General features: G+C 42.2%; 1 protein-coding gene across 1 annotated transcript in view; it reads right to left on the minus strand.

The window, feature by feature from the left end:
* MBTPS2 (membrane bound transcription factor peptidase, site 2) overlaps positions 1-15,033 on the minus strand; it is a 358,518-nt gene that overhangs the window by 229,040 nt on the left and 114,445 nt on the right. Inside the window, exon 6 of the mRNA XM_085622476.1 lies at positions 8,185-8,303. Coding sequence (XP_085478602.1) covers positions 8,185-8,303 — 119 coding nt within the window. The remainder of the gene's footprint in view (positions 1-8,184; positions 8,304-15,033) is intronic.

Genomic DNA, 15,033 nt, shown 5'->3' on the forward strand with positions numbered 1-15,033 from the left:
TAGTTCAGGACTGTCCTCAGATTCATGGCATGGGTAGGAGAGTGGGGAGGTTAGCAAGGACGTGCCATGATTCCCCCTTTGGACGTAATTAGTCCCCGACCCACCCACAACAGAACTTTCCTCCTGATTTCCTGAAACCTGTGCCCGTCCTCTGTCCGGCATCTTTACGTCTCTTACTACTCATGTTGAGACAATCATCAGTACTTCAGGCGACCCTCCAGCACTACACATCCAGTTTCAGATATCTTTATATTTATTATGCTTTTGGTATTTTGTTGAAATATTGTTCGCTCTGCGCATAACTGCTTGGACCAGCAGGTACACACTTACCCCAGTGACTGCAATCACCCCTGCAATATCCTTTCTTATCAAACATGTCACTAGAACAATCTCACAAATGTTGGTGGGGAAAATGGCTTACGCCCCTAATGCTTGTAACTACGGAACGGCTTTGAGGGAGAGGGCGTATAGGAGTCGATGCCTTTGTCATACTTATTGTTAACGTGCAAAACAATAAACATTATGCTTAAAAAATTGAGATATGCTAAACTCTAGCAAAACACTGTCCTTTTTGCTCCTAATGCATGTTCTCTTTTGCAGGTGCTTCAATGGAGACCACCCATTGCCAAGACAACATTTTGTTTGCTGTACTTGTGCTGCTCCAACAAATCAATCTAAGGATGACAACTTAGTTTTATCCTCCAGATTCAAATTCCTTCACACTGATATATCTTTAAAAAATATCAATTTTGCTTCTTTTTCTTATATACACTTTATTTATCTTAATATTTATTTACTTTTCTAAACAGTAGCAGACTGCCCTGAATAGGCGTCGCGGACCCCCAAGAGTTTGCAGATCACAGGTTAAGAACCACTTCTCTAGATCAAAGACTATTGAACAGTGCTTAGATGTAAAAAAAAAAAAAAACCATGGAATTCCAGTGCCTAAGGTATTTCTTAGGAGGCCTCTGCAGCTTGCAGAACCCACCGCCCCTTCCAGTACTGGCAATTGCCGTGACGCTCCTTCAAAAGCGACCATTTGGACTACTTCAGGTCACCCAAAATTGTAAGAATTTCTTAGACAACATGGTATTACACTTAAATAAAGAACACTTCTTAATGGTTAGTTCCGAAAAGAAACACTTCCTCGTGTTTGTATCCAAAATATATAAATAAATAATAATAGTATGAATTGGATTCCGAGTACAGGTATTAAGGCTATAGAGGTTTTCGATGTAGGGGTTAAGTCAATAGGGTTTACAGTTAAAGACTTGTGACATATGGTTGAAAGTTTTAAGTATAGAGGTTGAGGGGTCAATGTTTAGGAGTTAAGAGATACAGGTGGAAGGTTAAAGGGCTCAGGGTGTGGGCTTAGAGGCTAGGTGTTAGGGGTAAATGGTGTAAAAGGTGTAAGGGTTTTATGAAATGGGCAAAGGGTTTGGAGTACAGGGTTAAAAAGTAATGATTTGTAGTATTGGAATTAGAGATTAGCAGTTTAGGGGTTAGGGGTATGAGGTTATGATGGAGTTAAAGATATAGAGTTAGGAGTATAATATTAAAGGGCTTGGGGTAAAACGTATTTAAGCTTGTAGGGTTTAAGGTAATGGGGTAGGCGATATAAGTATAGAGTAAAGGTTTAAGGAGTTGGGTATTGGCCGTGGGGTACAGAGTTAAGGTTTAGGGTTTATGGGTTAATGGTGACACGTTAAGGGTATGGGGGTAAGGCTATGGAGTTAGGAGTTAATGGGATACTGTTAAGGGTATGGGGTTAAGGATTTGGGGTACAAGGTTGAGAGTCTGGGTATAAAGTTCAGGGTTTGGGTTTAGGATTAGGATTAAGTGTTTGGGAGTATAGGATTAAAGGTTTAGGGGTTAAGTGTTTAGAGAGTAGGGTGAAAGGGGAGAATATTCACCACTATGATTAAATGTTTAGTGTTACAATTGGAAATGGGTTTACGTTAAGTTGTGTTGATGAGCGTTGGTTATTTTGAGCTTATCTGTACATGAAAAAAATTCAAAATTTTACTTTTCACTATAACACTACTTAATTCACTTCAATGGCACACACATCAATTTCAAAGTGATGCAATTAGAATTGAACAGATTCTTTTTCTCAGTTAAAAATTAGAATTAAAGAGGTACAACCAAGTGCTTGCTACTAGGAGCAGCATATAATCCACAATTTAGGGGCACACTCGTCTTTTCATCGTTTCTAAGCAGATAAACCCGGTACTCCTGAGAAGTGAATCATTGTCAGACAACAAGGCTTTCAGTTTTCGTTCATAGGTGATCCTGAAGGCTTCAGATGATGCTAAGCACGCAACTGCAGTGGGATGTACTTGCACGTGTGCAGTTGCATGTATGCACAGTGGTACGTGTCACAAGCGCAACATCACACTCACAAAATACAGAATTAACATGCTTAACAGGTCGGCAGTATTCAGCCCTGAATGCAAACTTCATAAAGTAGAAATGTTCGCTCTAGGCCCTAGCGTCTTAGCGTTAACGAATTTAATTAGCTCTTTCTGGAAAACTAAACTTATCAGAAAAGACGGCCTACAAGAGCCTTCTTTAGGCCATACAAGTGGGCATTAGATGCAGAAGGATTTGGAGGGCGTTCCATAGTGAGGGCACCAAAATCTCAAAAGAGTGACACTACCCCCGCCCCCCCCCCCCTCCCCCCACCCCCCCTTCTCTTTTACCTTTGAAAACTGGGCGACAGCCAGAAGACGTAAAGCAGCGGACCGGGGCAGCCACTTAGGGGCACACCCAGTCAACAGATTCTGACAGACTAGTGGAGTGGACTTATAAAAAAGCCTTATGGCAGAAACAAAGCACCTCCCTTAGAATCCATTTACAGACTGATAGCCAAGTGCAGTCTCCGATTGAACTCTGACAGTCTGTCAAACTTTCTAAATTTGAAAACAGGCCGCACCACCATGGTTTGAGCAGGTTGCAGCTTGTGAACTGTGGCTGTTGGATGACCAAGATAGCAAGCACTGGTGTGGTCCCGTCTGGAAAGAACTGCCATTTAATCAGACAGTCTCTTAAGTGTGGAGGAATAACAAGAAATATTTTTTTTAAAGGTCTTTATTTGAAAATAGCAGGTTGAAACCACAGAGTTGATCTGGGTTTATAATTTAAGGTCTCTCCTCTAGCCAGACCCCAAGGCTCTTTGTTTTGTCTCCTGGAACAGAAGCGTTACAAGGGCCAGATGGTAGAAGACCAGGGGAAGTTGTGGCACTAAAATACCTCTTTTAGGGGCATTAACACGCAAGCAGTTACTGCTAATCTAGTGTGGGTTACCTTCCAGGCCTCCTTCCAATATATGCTAAACCCCTTCTGTTGCTTTACGAAGCCTCTGCAGAGTTTGTGTTCATCCGCCTAGGTGACTAATCTTAACCCACGTCTTTTACAGAAGCTGCAAGTGGAAGGGGATAGATGCTAAACAGGGCAGATGGAAGTGCTGAGCTTTAGTCAAAATAACATGTTTGTGTGAAGGGTAGACTAAAATCGGTCACACATTTCAAGCGGCGTTCACTTTCTTGGTACAGTGCAATGCATGTGGGCTCCTTTAGCATGCAGTGCTTCATGGATAATCGTGCCCTTAGGCTGGCAAGTTTTTGGGTTTTTTACTTAAACTTTCTTTCTTTTTAATGAGAGAAAGGAATAAGCATCAATAAACATGTCTCCAATGAAGGCAGCTGGTCTTTGAATTCATGGTGTCTTTCCTGCTAGACCTGAGGGATGGAGGATTCAGGCCTCATGACCTTCCCACTCACCAGTCCAGACTGTGAAATTCAATTTCTATCCATAGCGCAGTCTCAGAGAGAACTTCTATGAACAAGGTTGATTTTAGACATATTGAGTGGGATATACTCTCAATTTCTATGGTTTCTTTAACCTTCTGCTTCCATTATAGTTAAAGAATGTTTTCAGTCACATATCAAATGCAGGGAGACAAAATATTAATGTAGAAAACAGGTGACATTGCTGAAAAGCGCAAGAATAGAAAAGCAGAACAAGTTGATTTTTTTAGAATACGTATTTTCTTGTTACATGTCTGTAGCGTTCAAACCCCATTGTGGTGCGCCCACTTCAGTTTCCAAATGGGTAACGTGTTATAAAACTGACGGAGAAGGTTCGACACAAACCTTAACAACAAATATTTTTGCTGGTGCCCGATTTTCCAACAGTTATTTCCGCATTGGAGCTAGCAGTGAAAAAGACAAAAACAGGCACTGCCGAGGACTACAGAAGCCATCTTCGCAGCTGTGCGGTGTGAATTTAAAGAGACGGCCAACGGGCACTATTTACTGTAAACTAGGCATGGCCTCCTACTAAACAGAGAACAGCTGACTGTGTTGATGCCATTAATCCGAGTCTGGAACTTTGTGGTTAAATGACAGACGTAGCAATGTTTGAGGTAAACATCACCGACGCCGGTTTGAGCTTCGCCAAGAAATTTCTCAGCTGTTTAAAGGCAGTTTTTTAAATCAATATTTACGGAACTCTTATTAGCACAGGGAGGAACACATCATATGAGTACATAAAGACAATGAGCACATACAAGTGCGCACAGACAAGGGCCCCCATTCACAGGTACAAGCATACAGGCTAGGGGCCAGAAAGACTATCAACGAGTCACAAAATACAAGTCGCAAATTGAGACCAGCATTTTTGCGACCAGTATGGTATTTTACAAACCAGTCTATGTACTAATAGGTCGGTTTGCAAAATGCAGAATCATAGTTTGTCACAATTTGTCCTCCATCATGAATATTAATGAGAGAAGTCGTAAACTGCGAGCCACTACGATCTGTAGACATCACACAGATGGTGTAGTCTGACAAGGTCAGCAGACCACCATGTCTGTGATTGCTTTTAAATAAAGCAATCATTGTTTTAACAAATGCATTGCTTTCCTTGAAGGAAAATGGGAACTGCTTGGGGAAAAAAAAAGTTCTAACTAACATTTTTTAAGAGTAGCGGTGGTCCCTGGGACCACTGCCTACTCTTAAAAATATTTTTGTCATCATTCACAAAAAACCATCCCATTAGTGGATTGGTTACCAGCATATTTGTGGGATCCGTTACATTATCAATGTTTTGTTTCAATGGGCATGATCATATCTTGCTAGAGGGCCCATACAATTTAGCTATACGCCAGCGGGTGGCAGTGCCACTCTTTTCCCTGCCACATCTATGCATTTACTGTTCTTTTCGGGTGGCGGAGCATTCCCACGGCCAGGGAGTTGGCTGGTTTACAAGTAGTAGTGACCAGCCGCGGTCGGTAGTAGGAGTAACTGCAGGGCGGTGACTTGGGGAGGGGCAGGGTGGGGGGGTAGTAAACTATGGATTACGGATGTTTACAGGTAAGTTAACATATAAATTAATAAAACGAATTTCGTTGCGTGCACAGCATCGAATTTGGGGATGCAGTGCACACAACGATATTCGTTTTTATTAATTTATATGTTAACTTACCTGTAAACCTCCGTAATCCATAGTTTACTACCCCCCACCTTGCCCCTCCCCCTCCCCACGTCACCGCCCTGCAGTTACTCCTACTACCGACCGCGGCTGGTAGTGACCAGTAGAGAGTTGGGAGGGGGCTGACCACTAATATAAACGGGGTCAAGGGGAGGCTTTATATTTCTTATCCCCCATAAGTGTTATGACTCTAGCTTGAACAGGATCTTTCAAAATGTCGGGAGTGTGACGTAGCATGCCCTTGAGCATGTATGTGGCGGTATTGAGTGGAGCAATGAGTGGAGGAGAGGGTTTCAAAGAGGAGGTCCTACTCTAAGGGCTCTGTGTGAAGCTCCACCTTATGAAAGAAGGCGGCCCTACTAATGAGTTCCTGATAGAATGTGGAATCATCCAAGGGGAGGGGCGGGCAGGGTCTGTGTCCCCTGGTGTGTCTGCATCGTAGGAGTTCTATGGGTCACCCTGAGGAGGAGTGTTGAATGTGTCATCAATATCCTGCCACCCACCAGTGTCAGAGTAAGGAGACCCCTGAGGTGTGATGTCAAAAGGGTCTCCTAGAGAACGAGATGGGAGGGGCAAAGACTGCAGCTGAGGCACAGGATGAGGGTATGATTGCGCATGGGGCTGGTAGCTTTATCCACTTTCTTGCACTGTTGTATCAGAATCAGAATGTCCAAGGCTTATAAAGGACAGCGGACATTTCGAGGGTGGAGCAACAAGGCTCGAAGGACAGACAAGGATCGGCCCGTCTGGGGGTGGATGACCAGATGTTTCTGTCTGCAGTTGAGCTCCACCAGCAGCTAATGGAGAATCGGCATGACTGCGCCAGCGTTGGACTTGCTGGTCGATGTTGAGGGCTTCGGCTCCGAAGGTACCTTCAGTTAGGCGCCGAGGTTCTGGTAGGCGCAGAGGCAGATGTGGTCTGTGCGGAGGGTCGGCTCGGTGATGGAATAGTGTAGTCTATGACCATTAGCATTATCACCAAAAAGAGAAGTCACAGTTCCTCATGACTAGAAAGACTTCTTCAAAGAAAAGCAACTTGTATATATTTGGGCCCAATACTAAATGGAAGGAGTATGCACAGCATGTGTATCTACAGCCACACACCTCAAACATGTTATTCTAACTGTTTTGTTTCTTTTTTTTTGGTTTCATAATTCAAAACCGAAATACATTTGATTGGATTGACAGAACTTTGAGCAACCTGTAGGAAAAAATAAGCTAAAAACGGATTGTGTCGATGGAGAATCGACTGTATGCAGCAATGGGGAGAAATTAGGAATAAAACAAACGATGAATGAAGAAGAAAAGCAGGAGTGGAGAGAAAACGTACCACACAGACCATTGCCAGAAACGATGACCATACAACAAACCTTCATGATTCATAGCTTTTTTTCCATTAGGAAATATACAGCTTCAGAAAACAATACTATCATAACAGAAAACGGTCAATGAAAATATAGTATGCATCTATAAAATTGAAACAAGCCCTTTCTTAACAAACATATCTAAGATTACTTTTGAACTCACCCTTTCCATGTCTATGTAGCACAGGGAGCTTTAAGTCGGGAGCTTTTCCATTTTGGGTGGGAATGCCAGCAGAATACAGTTTGTTCTGATTGGTGAAGTGTACGTCTCCCTGTGTCTTTGGCTTAGGTATCACTGTCTCCCTAAGTCAGAGTGTCTTATGTCTTTTTGTGCCTTCCCCGTGATATGCTTTTGTATTTATTGGTATTTACATAGCATACTGAGCAATGTGAATCTGGATATTTTGGGGTTTCCAGCAAGCTATCCCATTACAGGAAAATATGCCTTGCTGTCCTATGTCTGTTTTTCCGTGACAAAGTTAGTACTGACATTTGGCTGTCCCAATACCTGTGACCTAGAGTTAAAATGCCAGTATGTGTATCTCCATGTGTCAGTGACAATGTCGCTCTGTCCAAGTGTTAGTAATTGACTCCCTGTTTGAGTGTCAGCGGCTGAATCTCTCTGTCCCAGTAGAAATGTGACTCCCTGTCCTAGCATTAAGTGTTGGAGTCTTCCTGTATCACAATTAAGTATTCACTGTGTCCAGAGCCTATGTCTGTCTTCCTGTCCCAGTGTAGATATCTGTATGTTCCTGTAGATTTGATGTTTCACTATTAGCAGTGTCTACTATTCAGTATCCATACATCTGTGCTTTAACCTTCTAGTGTCTGGTATTCCTGTCCCACTATTGGCATATGTGCTTTTCTGTGGCTATATATGCACCCCACAGTGTCTGTATATATCAGCCTACCTCGCCTGTTTTACTGTACTCACTGTCTGATTTTATCTATTCCAGAACCAACATAGGTGCATTCCTGTCCCATTGTCCTAATATCTCCCTGCACCAATGAAAGTGTTTCTCAGGTACCATTTTCATTATCGTCAAAACTCCTAAAAATGGCTAGTTCGCTGCACTAGTATCAGTCTGAAAGAATCCTCTTCTGCAGTGCCATCATTTCGTGGCTCCTAACGCCGGTGTCCCCTTCTGCCCGGTGTCAGACTCTCTCTGTTCCATTCCATCTCTTTTACAAAAAGAAAGTCTCCTTGTCCCCAATATAACTTTCTCCAAGTCCTAATGTGTCTCCATGACTCAGCCTCACTGGATAGAGCTTAACATAAGTGAACATGATTTAGTACTGCAGAACAGACAAAAAAACTGTGTTTTACCTCTATAACCTCTGTGACAAGCGCCCCAACTCCAGTGTAGTAAAATGGGAAGAGAAGAGCTGGTAGTGGAAGCAGAATCAGGAGACCTGCCAGTCCAAGAATAAAATTGTGCCAGACTCCTGCAAAAGGGAAATACATAAGTCATATTTGCTGGTATCCAGTAAAGTGGGATCAGTAAGAATAGAAGGACTGTTAGTTCATTAAGCATTTAGATTTTCAGTTGCAATTTCTACTTCTTATTTTGAGTGCTGGGTAAAAGAGCTTTCAATTTACACTGAAAAAAGCAGATCATAGACTAATGGGGCTATTTTTCTCATTAACAAACAGGGGGCAGGAAAGAAACAGCTATGCAAATAAAAAATACCTTGTTTTTAAGATTCCATGGTTTTACATATTGTTAGACCTCACAGCCTTAGGTTGGTCTTCCCCACTTTTCACATCCCTCCTCCACTTTTTCTGTCCTCGTTTTTTCTGGTATTAGGACTCTGCACACTTTACCAGTGCTAAAGGGCTTGTGCTCCATCCCCTAAACATGATATATTGTTTCATCCCCAATTAGCATATTTAATTTACTTATAAGTCTGTAGTAAAGTGTGTACTTGCTGTACCCAGGGCCTGTAAATTAAAAGCTACTAATGGTCATGCAGCACTAGTTGTGCCACCCACTTAAGTACCCCTTTAACCATGTCTCAAGCCTGCCATCACAGAGCCTGTGTGCGCTATTTACACTGACATGTCGATCTGGAACAATAAACCATTTGCCCGGCCCCAACTTTCCGTTTTATACATATGTCAGCCCCAAGAAAGGCCCTGGACAACCACAGAGAGCAGGGTGCAATGTATTTAAAAAGCAGGACAAGTTTTGCATGTCCTGGTAGTGAAACATCCTTAAATTCATTTTTCACTACTGCAAGGCCACCTATCTTTCCCATTGGATAACATTGGGATGACCGTATTACATTTTATAAGTGTAATTCCCAATTGTGAAGAGATAAGACGTTACAAGTTTTGCGTCACAGGCATCACAACTTAAATCCAAACTTATGGTGAAGTTGGATTTTATATTGTAATTCTGAAAATGCTACCTTTAGAAAGTAAATTGAAAACACAAAAAAGGAACCTGGCTGGGTCACACCTTAATCTCTTGTTACTTTAGAGTTACAAACAGACTACTAGCTTTTCTGTTTGAATGGATTATTTATTTAACCATTCCTTTTTTATCAAAAATGAAATGTATGAAAAGTGACACTTATTTTTCAAATGACATACAACAATACTACGAACACTTCACTAAGGACAAAAACATAAACATACAACATTAATATGTACATTGATTCTCAGAAAACCATATTTTGCATTTGCATCATGACGTGGAACGACTAAAACAAATCTGTCGCTATCTTATATCATAAACCACACATGTATCAAACACAGGGAAAATGCTTTGTAAATGTAAATCCGTATTTGTAAAGTGCGAACTACTCACCTTTACGGGTCTCAAGGCGCTGGGAGCCGTCGTGGAAATTAAGTGAGCTATTGCTCAGTCACATGGTGCTGAGCTGAGCTGCCACCGGAGCCGGGGATCGAACCGTGAACCCTGTGCTCCGAAGTCAGCTGCCCTGGCCGCTGCACCACACCTCTCCACTTCAAGTATGTATGTGGTGAATGGTTTTCAAGTTAGTTCCCTCACAAAAATACAACATTAATTGTAATTCCTCCGTGTACAAATGCCAACACGTTTCAAGACCCAGGCTGAAGGTACTGGGACTCTCTTCAAGGCTTCATCTTAATGGATGTCAGCATTTTCTGATGTGGTCGAATACTTTGACCCCACTGCTACTCTGGATTGATCGTGAACCCACTCAGCCTCAATTTCTAAGTGCTGCAAATGTGCCTCGTGACCGTTGCCAAAACACAGGTTTTCTTATGCATCTTAAAACAGTCCCGAGTCTTTCCAGAAAGGATGTTTCTATTGCCGCTACACTGTCTCTTTCTTGTTAATCTCACTGCATCTGTCCTATTCTCAACCGATGCGGGGACGCCACTGACTTGTCAGAAAGTAGGCATTTCCTTACTTTAGCCATTGGAAGCCTACTGCCTGTCTCTGATCACATGTCTGGGGTGGGAGACAGTCGGGCTTTGTGTATTCTTCCTAGACAGCCACACACAATGGGAGCTACAGTGTGATTGGATGGGACTCCAGCTGGACCCTGCCTCACTTGCACCTAAATAGGCTATGTCCTGTCCCCACACAAAGGGCTACATACCTGTTGTTTTGCTGAACTCCTGCCTTGCTGTGCTGACCTTCTGCCTGCTGTCCTCTAGCTTGGGTGACATGACTGGAAGTGTTGCACAGATACTTTACACACTGCCTCTAAGTTAAGCCCGACAGCTGGAAACTAATGGGTTTAATGACTTCTGCCAGAGTAAAAAAAACCTTCAGCTATAGGGGAATCAATATTAGGGAAGTTGAACAGGAAATAATAGCCAGCGTAGAATTGGGCTTGTCAGAGTACACGTAATAAGGATGAAGAGAAGGGCTACCATATAATAATTCACAGTGATTGCCCAGTCTAGTGGAAGAATAGAAGAATCAGGCTTCATCCTATTTGTCTTTGCACCACGTGATATTATAAGCCAAAAGGCTGCCTGATTCCCTGAGCGTACAGCAGTCAGACTATCGCTCCAGACTGCTGTGTCCCAGTTAATCTTTGCACGTTTTAGGACTAGGTTACAGTCTGCTTTGGCAGACTGAATATCTTGTGGGAGTCCTCCTTTAAGAGTGCTACGGAGATGCCTCTTGGCTACCTTGTAGGCCCTGGTATTATACCATGTAGGCTCTGTTATAAGGGTAGAGTTCTTACCAGAGAGGGGTTTGGTAAAAAAACAAATAACTTCATTTACACTGACAGTGGCCCAGTGGTATCAAGTGTAACCTCATCTCAGGGACTAGTAGGTAATTTTCTGGAACATATAGGTGGTTTGACTATTCTTAATACTTTTTCACCATTTGCACATTCCTAGCAATCATCCCTCACTTGTCTTTCCACTTCTCTATCCAAACCAGCCCACCAAAAATCTGATCTTATTCTCTCCTTAGTCTTCACAATGTCCAGATGTCCCTAGCATGCTGTAGGAAACACACGGTTCTGCAACACCTTAGGAACAACCAATCTCGGCCCTCTGAAAAGTAAACCTCCATTTTCTGATAATTCATTCTTGACGAGCCAACGTGAAGCAGGAACCAGGAGAGAGAGGAACCACGAGGAGAGAGAGGGGTTCCCCAACAACTGCAACTTGGAAAACCTTTCCCTTTGGGGTTCTTTTAAAGTATGGGGGTCCTGGTACTTTGCACGGGAAAGGGACTCCTGCGAGAACTACCACCGGGCTCTGGTAGTATATCCTTTCTGGGAAGTAACTCCGCTAATGTGTTTACGTTTGCGCTTTCCAGAGTTCTTCAAACACAGTTTTGTCTCGTCAATGGGATTATCAATTTGCCTAAAGACTTGGATACTTATCCTTGAAGAATAGAAGATAGAAGAACGGATACCAGTCCGTGGTCTAACGTGCGATCTGTTTTGGATTTAGCTCTGAGGAAGCCCGTTGGGGTGAAAGGCGTTGACTGTGTGTATCCCTCATCCTTTTGAAAAAAGATAAAGAAGAAGTCTACACATCGAAGACTGTGAAGATTCATCATTATTGGCATATTAGATGCGATTTTTGTGTGCCTCTCTGAGCTTTGTTTTATCTATGTGAATGTTTTAGGTGTTGTGGCAGCGGACCTCAGAGGTGGGCATGCACTCTACTAAAAATCTGTGTAAAATACATCTAGTGATTAGTGTTAGTGCAGTTTTAGTTATCCCTTGCTGCCATTTTTTCTAGTTGACGAGCCAAACTGCCTTGGCTTCATATGTCATGCTGGATTTTGAATTCCAACCTTCTCTCAAAGCCTTTATGACATCTTTGAGAACTTAATAGTAGCTAAGTTAGTTTGCCAATCATTTTTCAGAATTATACCCTCAGTTATGACACACACCTTTTCTTCCTCACACCACTCCTCCAAGTCATCACTCTTAATGACAATGGGTTCCACTATTTGCGACAAACAATCAGCTGCTAAATGCTCTATTTCAGGGAGGTACTGTACAAAACAAGCATTTACAATGCAATAGGTCTCGCATTTGCAAGAGTTTGAGCTATTGACATTGTCATTTACAATGCCCTTTATTTATGCATTTTGAAAACTTGCAAGTGGTGCGTACACACGCAATTTGTACTTATTGTCTTTGCTTGCAAGAAGCAAGGCTGGCAGTAAAAGAGGCGCAGTTACTGTTAGCTTTGCTTCTCATAAGCAACGACTAGAAGTACAAAGTGGGTGTTTACGCACTGTTTGAAGGTTTTGAAAACACATAAATAAAAGGCATTGCCTTTTACAATGCCAATAACTCAAACTCAAATGCCAGACCTATTGCATTGCAAATGCTTTTTTTTTGTCTGTGGCTAAAGCAGCCCCCACATACCTGGACAGATATTTCTGACCAATAGACTTCTGCAGGTGAGAGGTGGTGTGAGCAAACCATAAATTAGGTCCATTCAATGTTATTTGCAAAATGAAAATTGGGTGGCCTGAGGATGCACATATTGTGGCTTAGTTTTCCAGGCATGGTTGCTAGCAGTAACGTAATAAAGGGTTTGTCAATGTAGAATGTCTCTATGTGAGAAATATAGACCAGCCATGGTAGTACTGCCCTTGGCATCAAGGTAATATTAATATTAGGTCTTCCCAACACTACATGATTTAGGACTCAAATATCGGCTTTAAATATATTTGGGAAATTCAGTCATTTTTCTCCAAACATCAGTTTACGAGTTCTGAAAATAAACACATTGGTGTATATATATTCAACAAAGCAAAAGCTTCTAGTTTGGTTGGCCAGGATGCACATAGCAGAGCTACTTATTGGAACCTAGAGAGCTACCTGTAGCTCACAAGCTAAGTGTTGGTATATAGAGTGAAGGATGGGAAACAAAAGGGGAGAGGAAGGAGAGGGCAAATGAAGAAAGTTTACAGCTAATGATGAAAAAACGTTGATGGAGAAGTGGATGTCAGAAGTTTCCTGGTCAGTGAGAAAAAGGAACAGGCGGATTAGTGCCTCATACACACTCCGGAGTTCTCTGACAGTCCAGTAGTCTATGGCTTAATTTAGGAGTTGGTGGACACCTAGAGGAAGTGCTGAATCTATTTACCCGAATCTCCTTTTGAAGACTGCCGAAATTAAAGTCCTCACAAAGACCGAAATCCATTGAATTTCAATGGGGAATGGTGGTCTTATAAAAATGTTATGGTTTGCTAAACATGGTAGCTTCTGACTGCAGGAGTCATTGGTGCAATTAGGAACCTTTAAGACCTGAGAGGGAGCAAGGCTTCGCTCCAATCCAAAATCTCCAAGACAGAAACACCCAACTACACACCCAGAATTTACATTGCATACACCATAGCGTCCACAAACACACACAAGCGTGCCTACGGGCTACTAGAGTGCTGAATAATTCCAGTTCATATTTTTGGTGTAAAAGGCAACCAAGAAAACACAGTTATTCACTTACAAAGACAAGTAGGCAGAAGTGCTGTATTGCAGACATACTTAAAGGGGCGCTGTACACACAGCGTGACATACACACAAACTCGCATGCAGGGGGCGTGCAAACACGCTGTCATCTACAGACAAGAGGAGACTCATGACACGCACACAGAAGTATGTACAAAAAAAAGTCAAATGCAGAGACGTTTCTACAGACATTCTCACAGAGTTGTGCACTAACATGCAGAGATATTAACACAAACACCTATATTATGGAAACGCATGAGAACAATGGCGTGTAATATTGTATATGCCCCTTCATTAGTGCTGCTAAAGATGCTCCACAATTACCATATGACAAAGTTACCTTGGATTTTCTCCTTTTGAGTGTGTTTAAAACTTGACATTAAATGTGTGCTTGTCACTAAGAAATGTCCTTCGTGAACAAGCCGTAACAAAAAGTCTGTCACAAAACCCATAGTAAACTGGATCAAAACTCTTCGTTATGGTATGTAGTGGAAAAGATTGCTCATTTTCTTCACCCTGAGGAGAAAGAGTTATTAGAGGCAAAGGACAGGGTGCAGGAGGACACTTGGGCTGAGGGGCACTGTTAGATTTAGACTGCTGTGAATCTTTCTGTTCTCGTGCCTAAAACAATTGGTTTCTGTGCTGTAATCGGAATGGGATGTTCTCACTAACTGCCTGGAATTTCTAAACTATATGATGTTGCATAGTCCTCTGTGCATAAAACGAATGCATCCCATCAGTTAGCCAAGAATGTGGATTGTGCACTGACAGCATGTAACCACAAATTACTCGGGTCTGCATCTGTGCCCGAATTCATAATGGCTTAGCAATTAGGTTGGCCACGAGTATCATGATAAACACAACATGTTTAAGTAAAAAATAAAATACACACAAACGAGAATCTGGAGGATAACCCTAATTGGCAAATTATACATTTAAGGTAACATTAAAAGCATAACCCAAGCACAATAATACAAAAAAAAAAATTGCATCCATCTACTGCCTGATGATAAATACCTAGCGAAAAATAAAGAATGCAACAAAGACCGAAGCCAACAGGACTGCTTATCTTGAAACTGAGCCAGACAAAGTCTGAAAATACACCCTCAACATATTGCTGTGAAATCCCAGTGCAGTGGAAGACATGCATAGAGTGCACTACCTACACCATAAACACCAGTGGAACAGCGAGGTGAACGTACTGCATGGGTGCAGAAAGAAAGCCTCGTCCCAAGTGGAA

This window comes from Triturus cristatus, chromosome 8 (genome assembly GCF_964204655.1).
Source record: "Triturus cristatus chromosome 8, aTriCri1.1, whole genome shotgun sequence".
Lineage (NCBI taxonomy): Eukaryota > Metazoa > Chordata > Amphibia > Caudata > Salamandridae > Triturus > Triturus cristatus.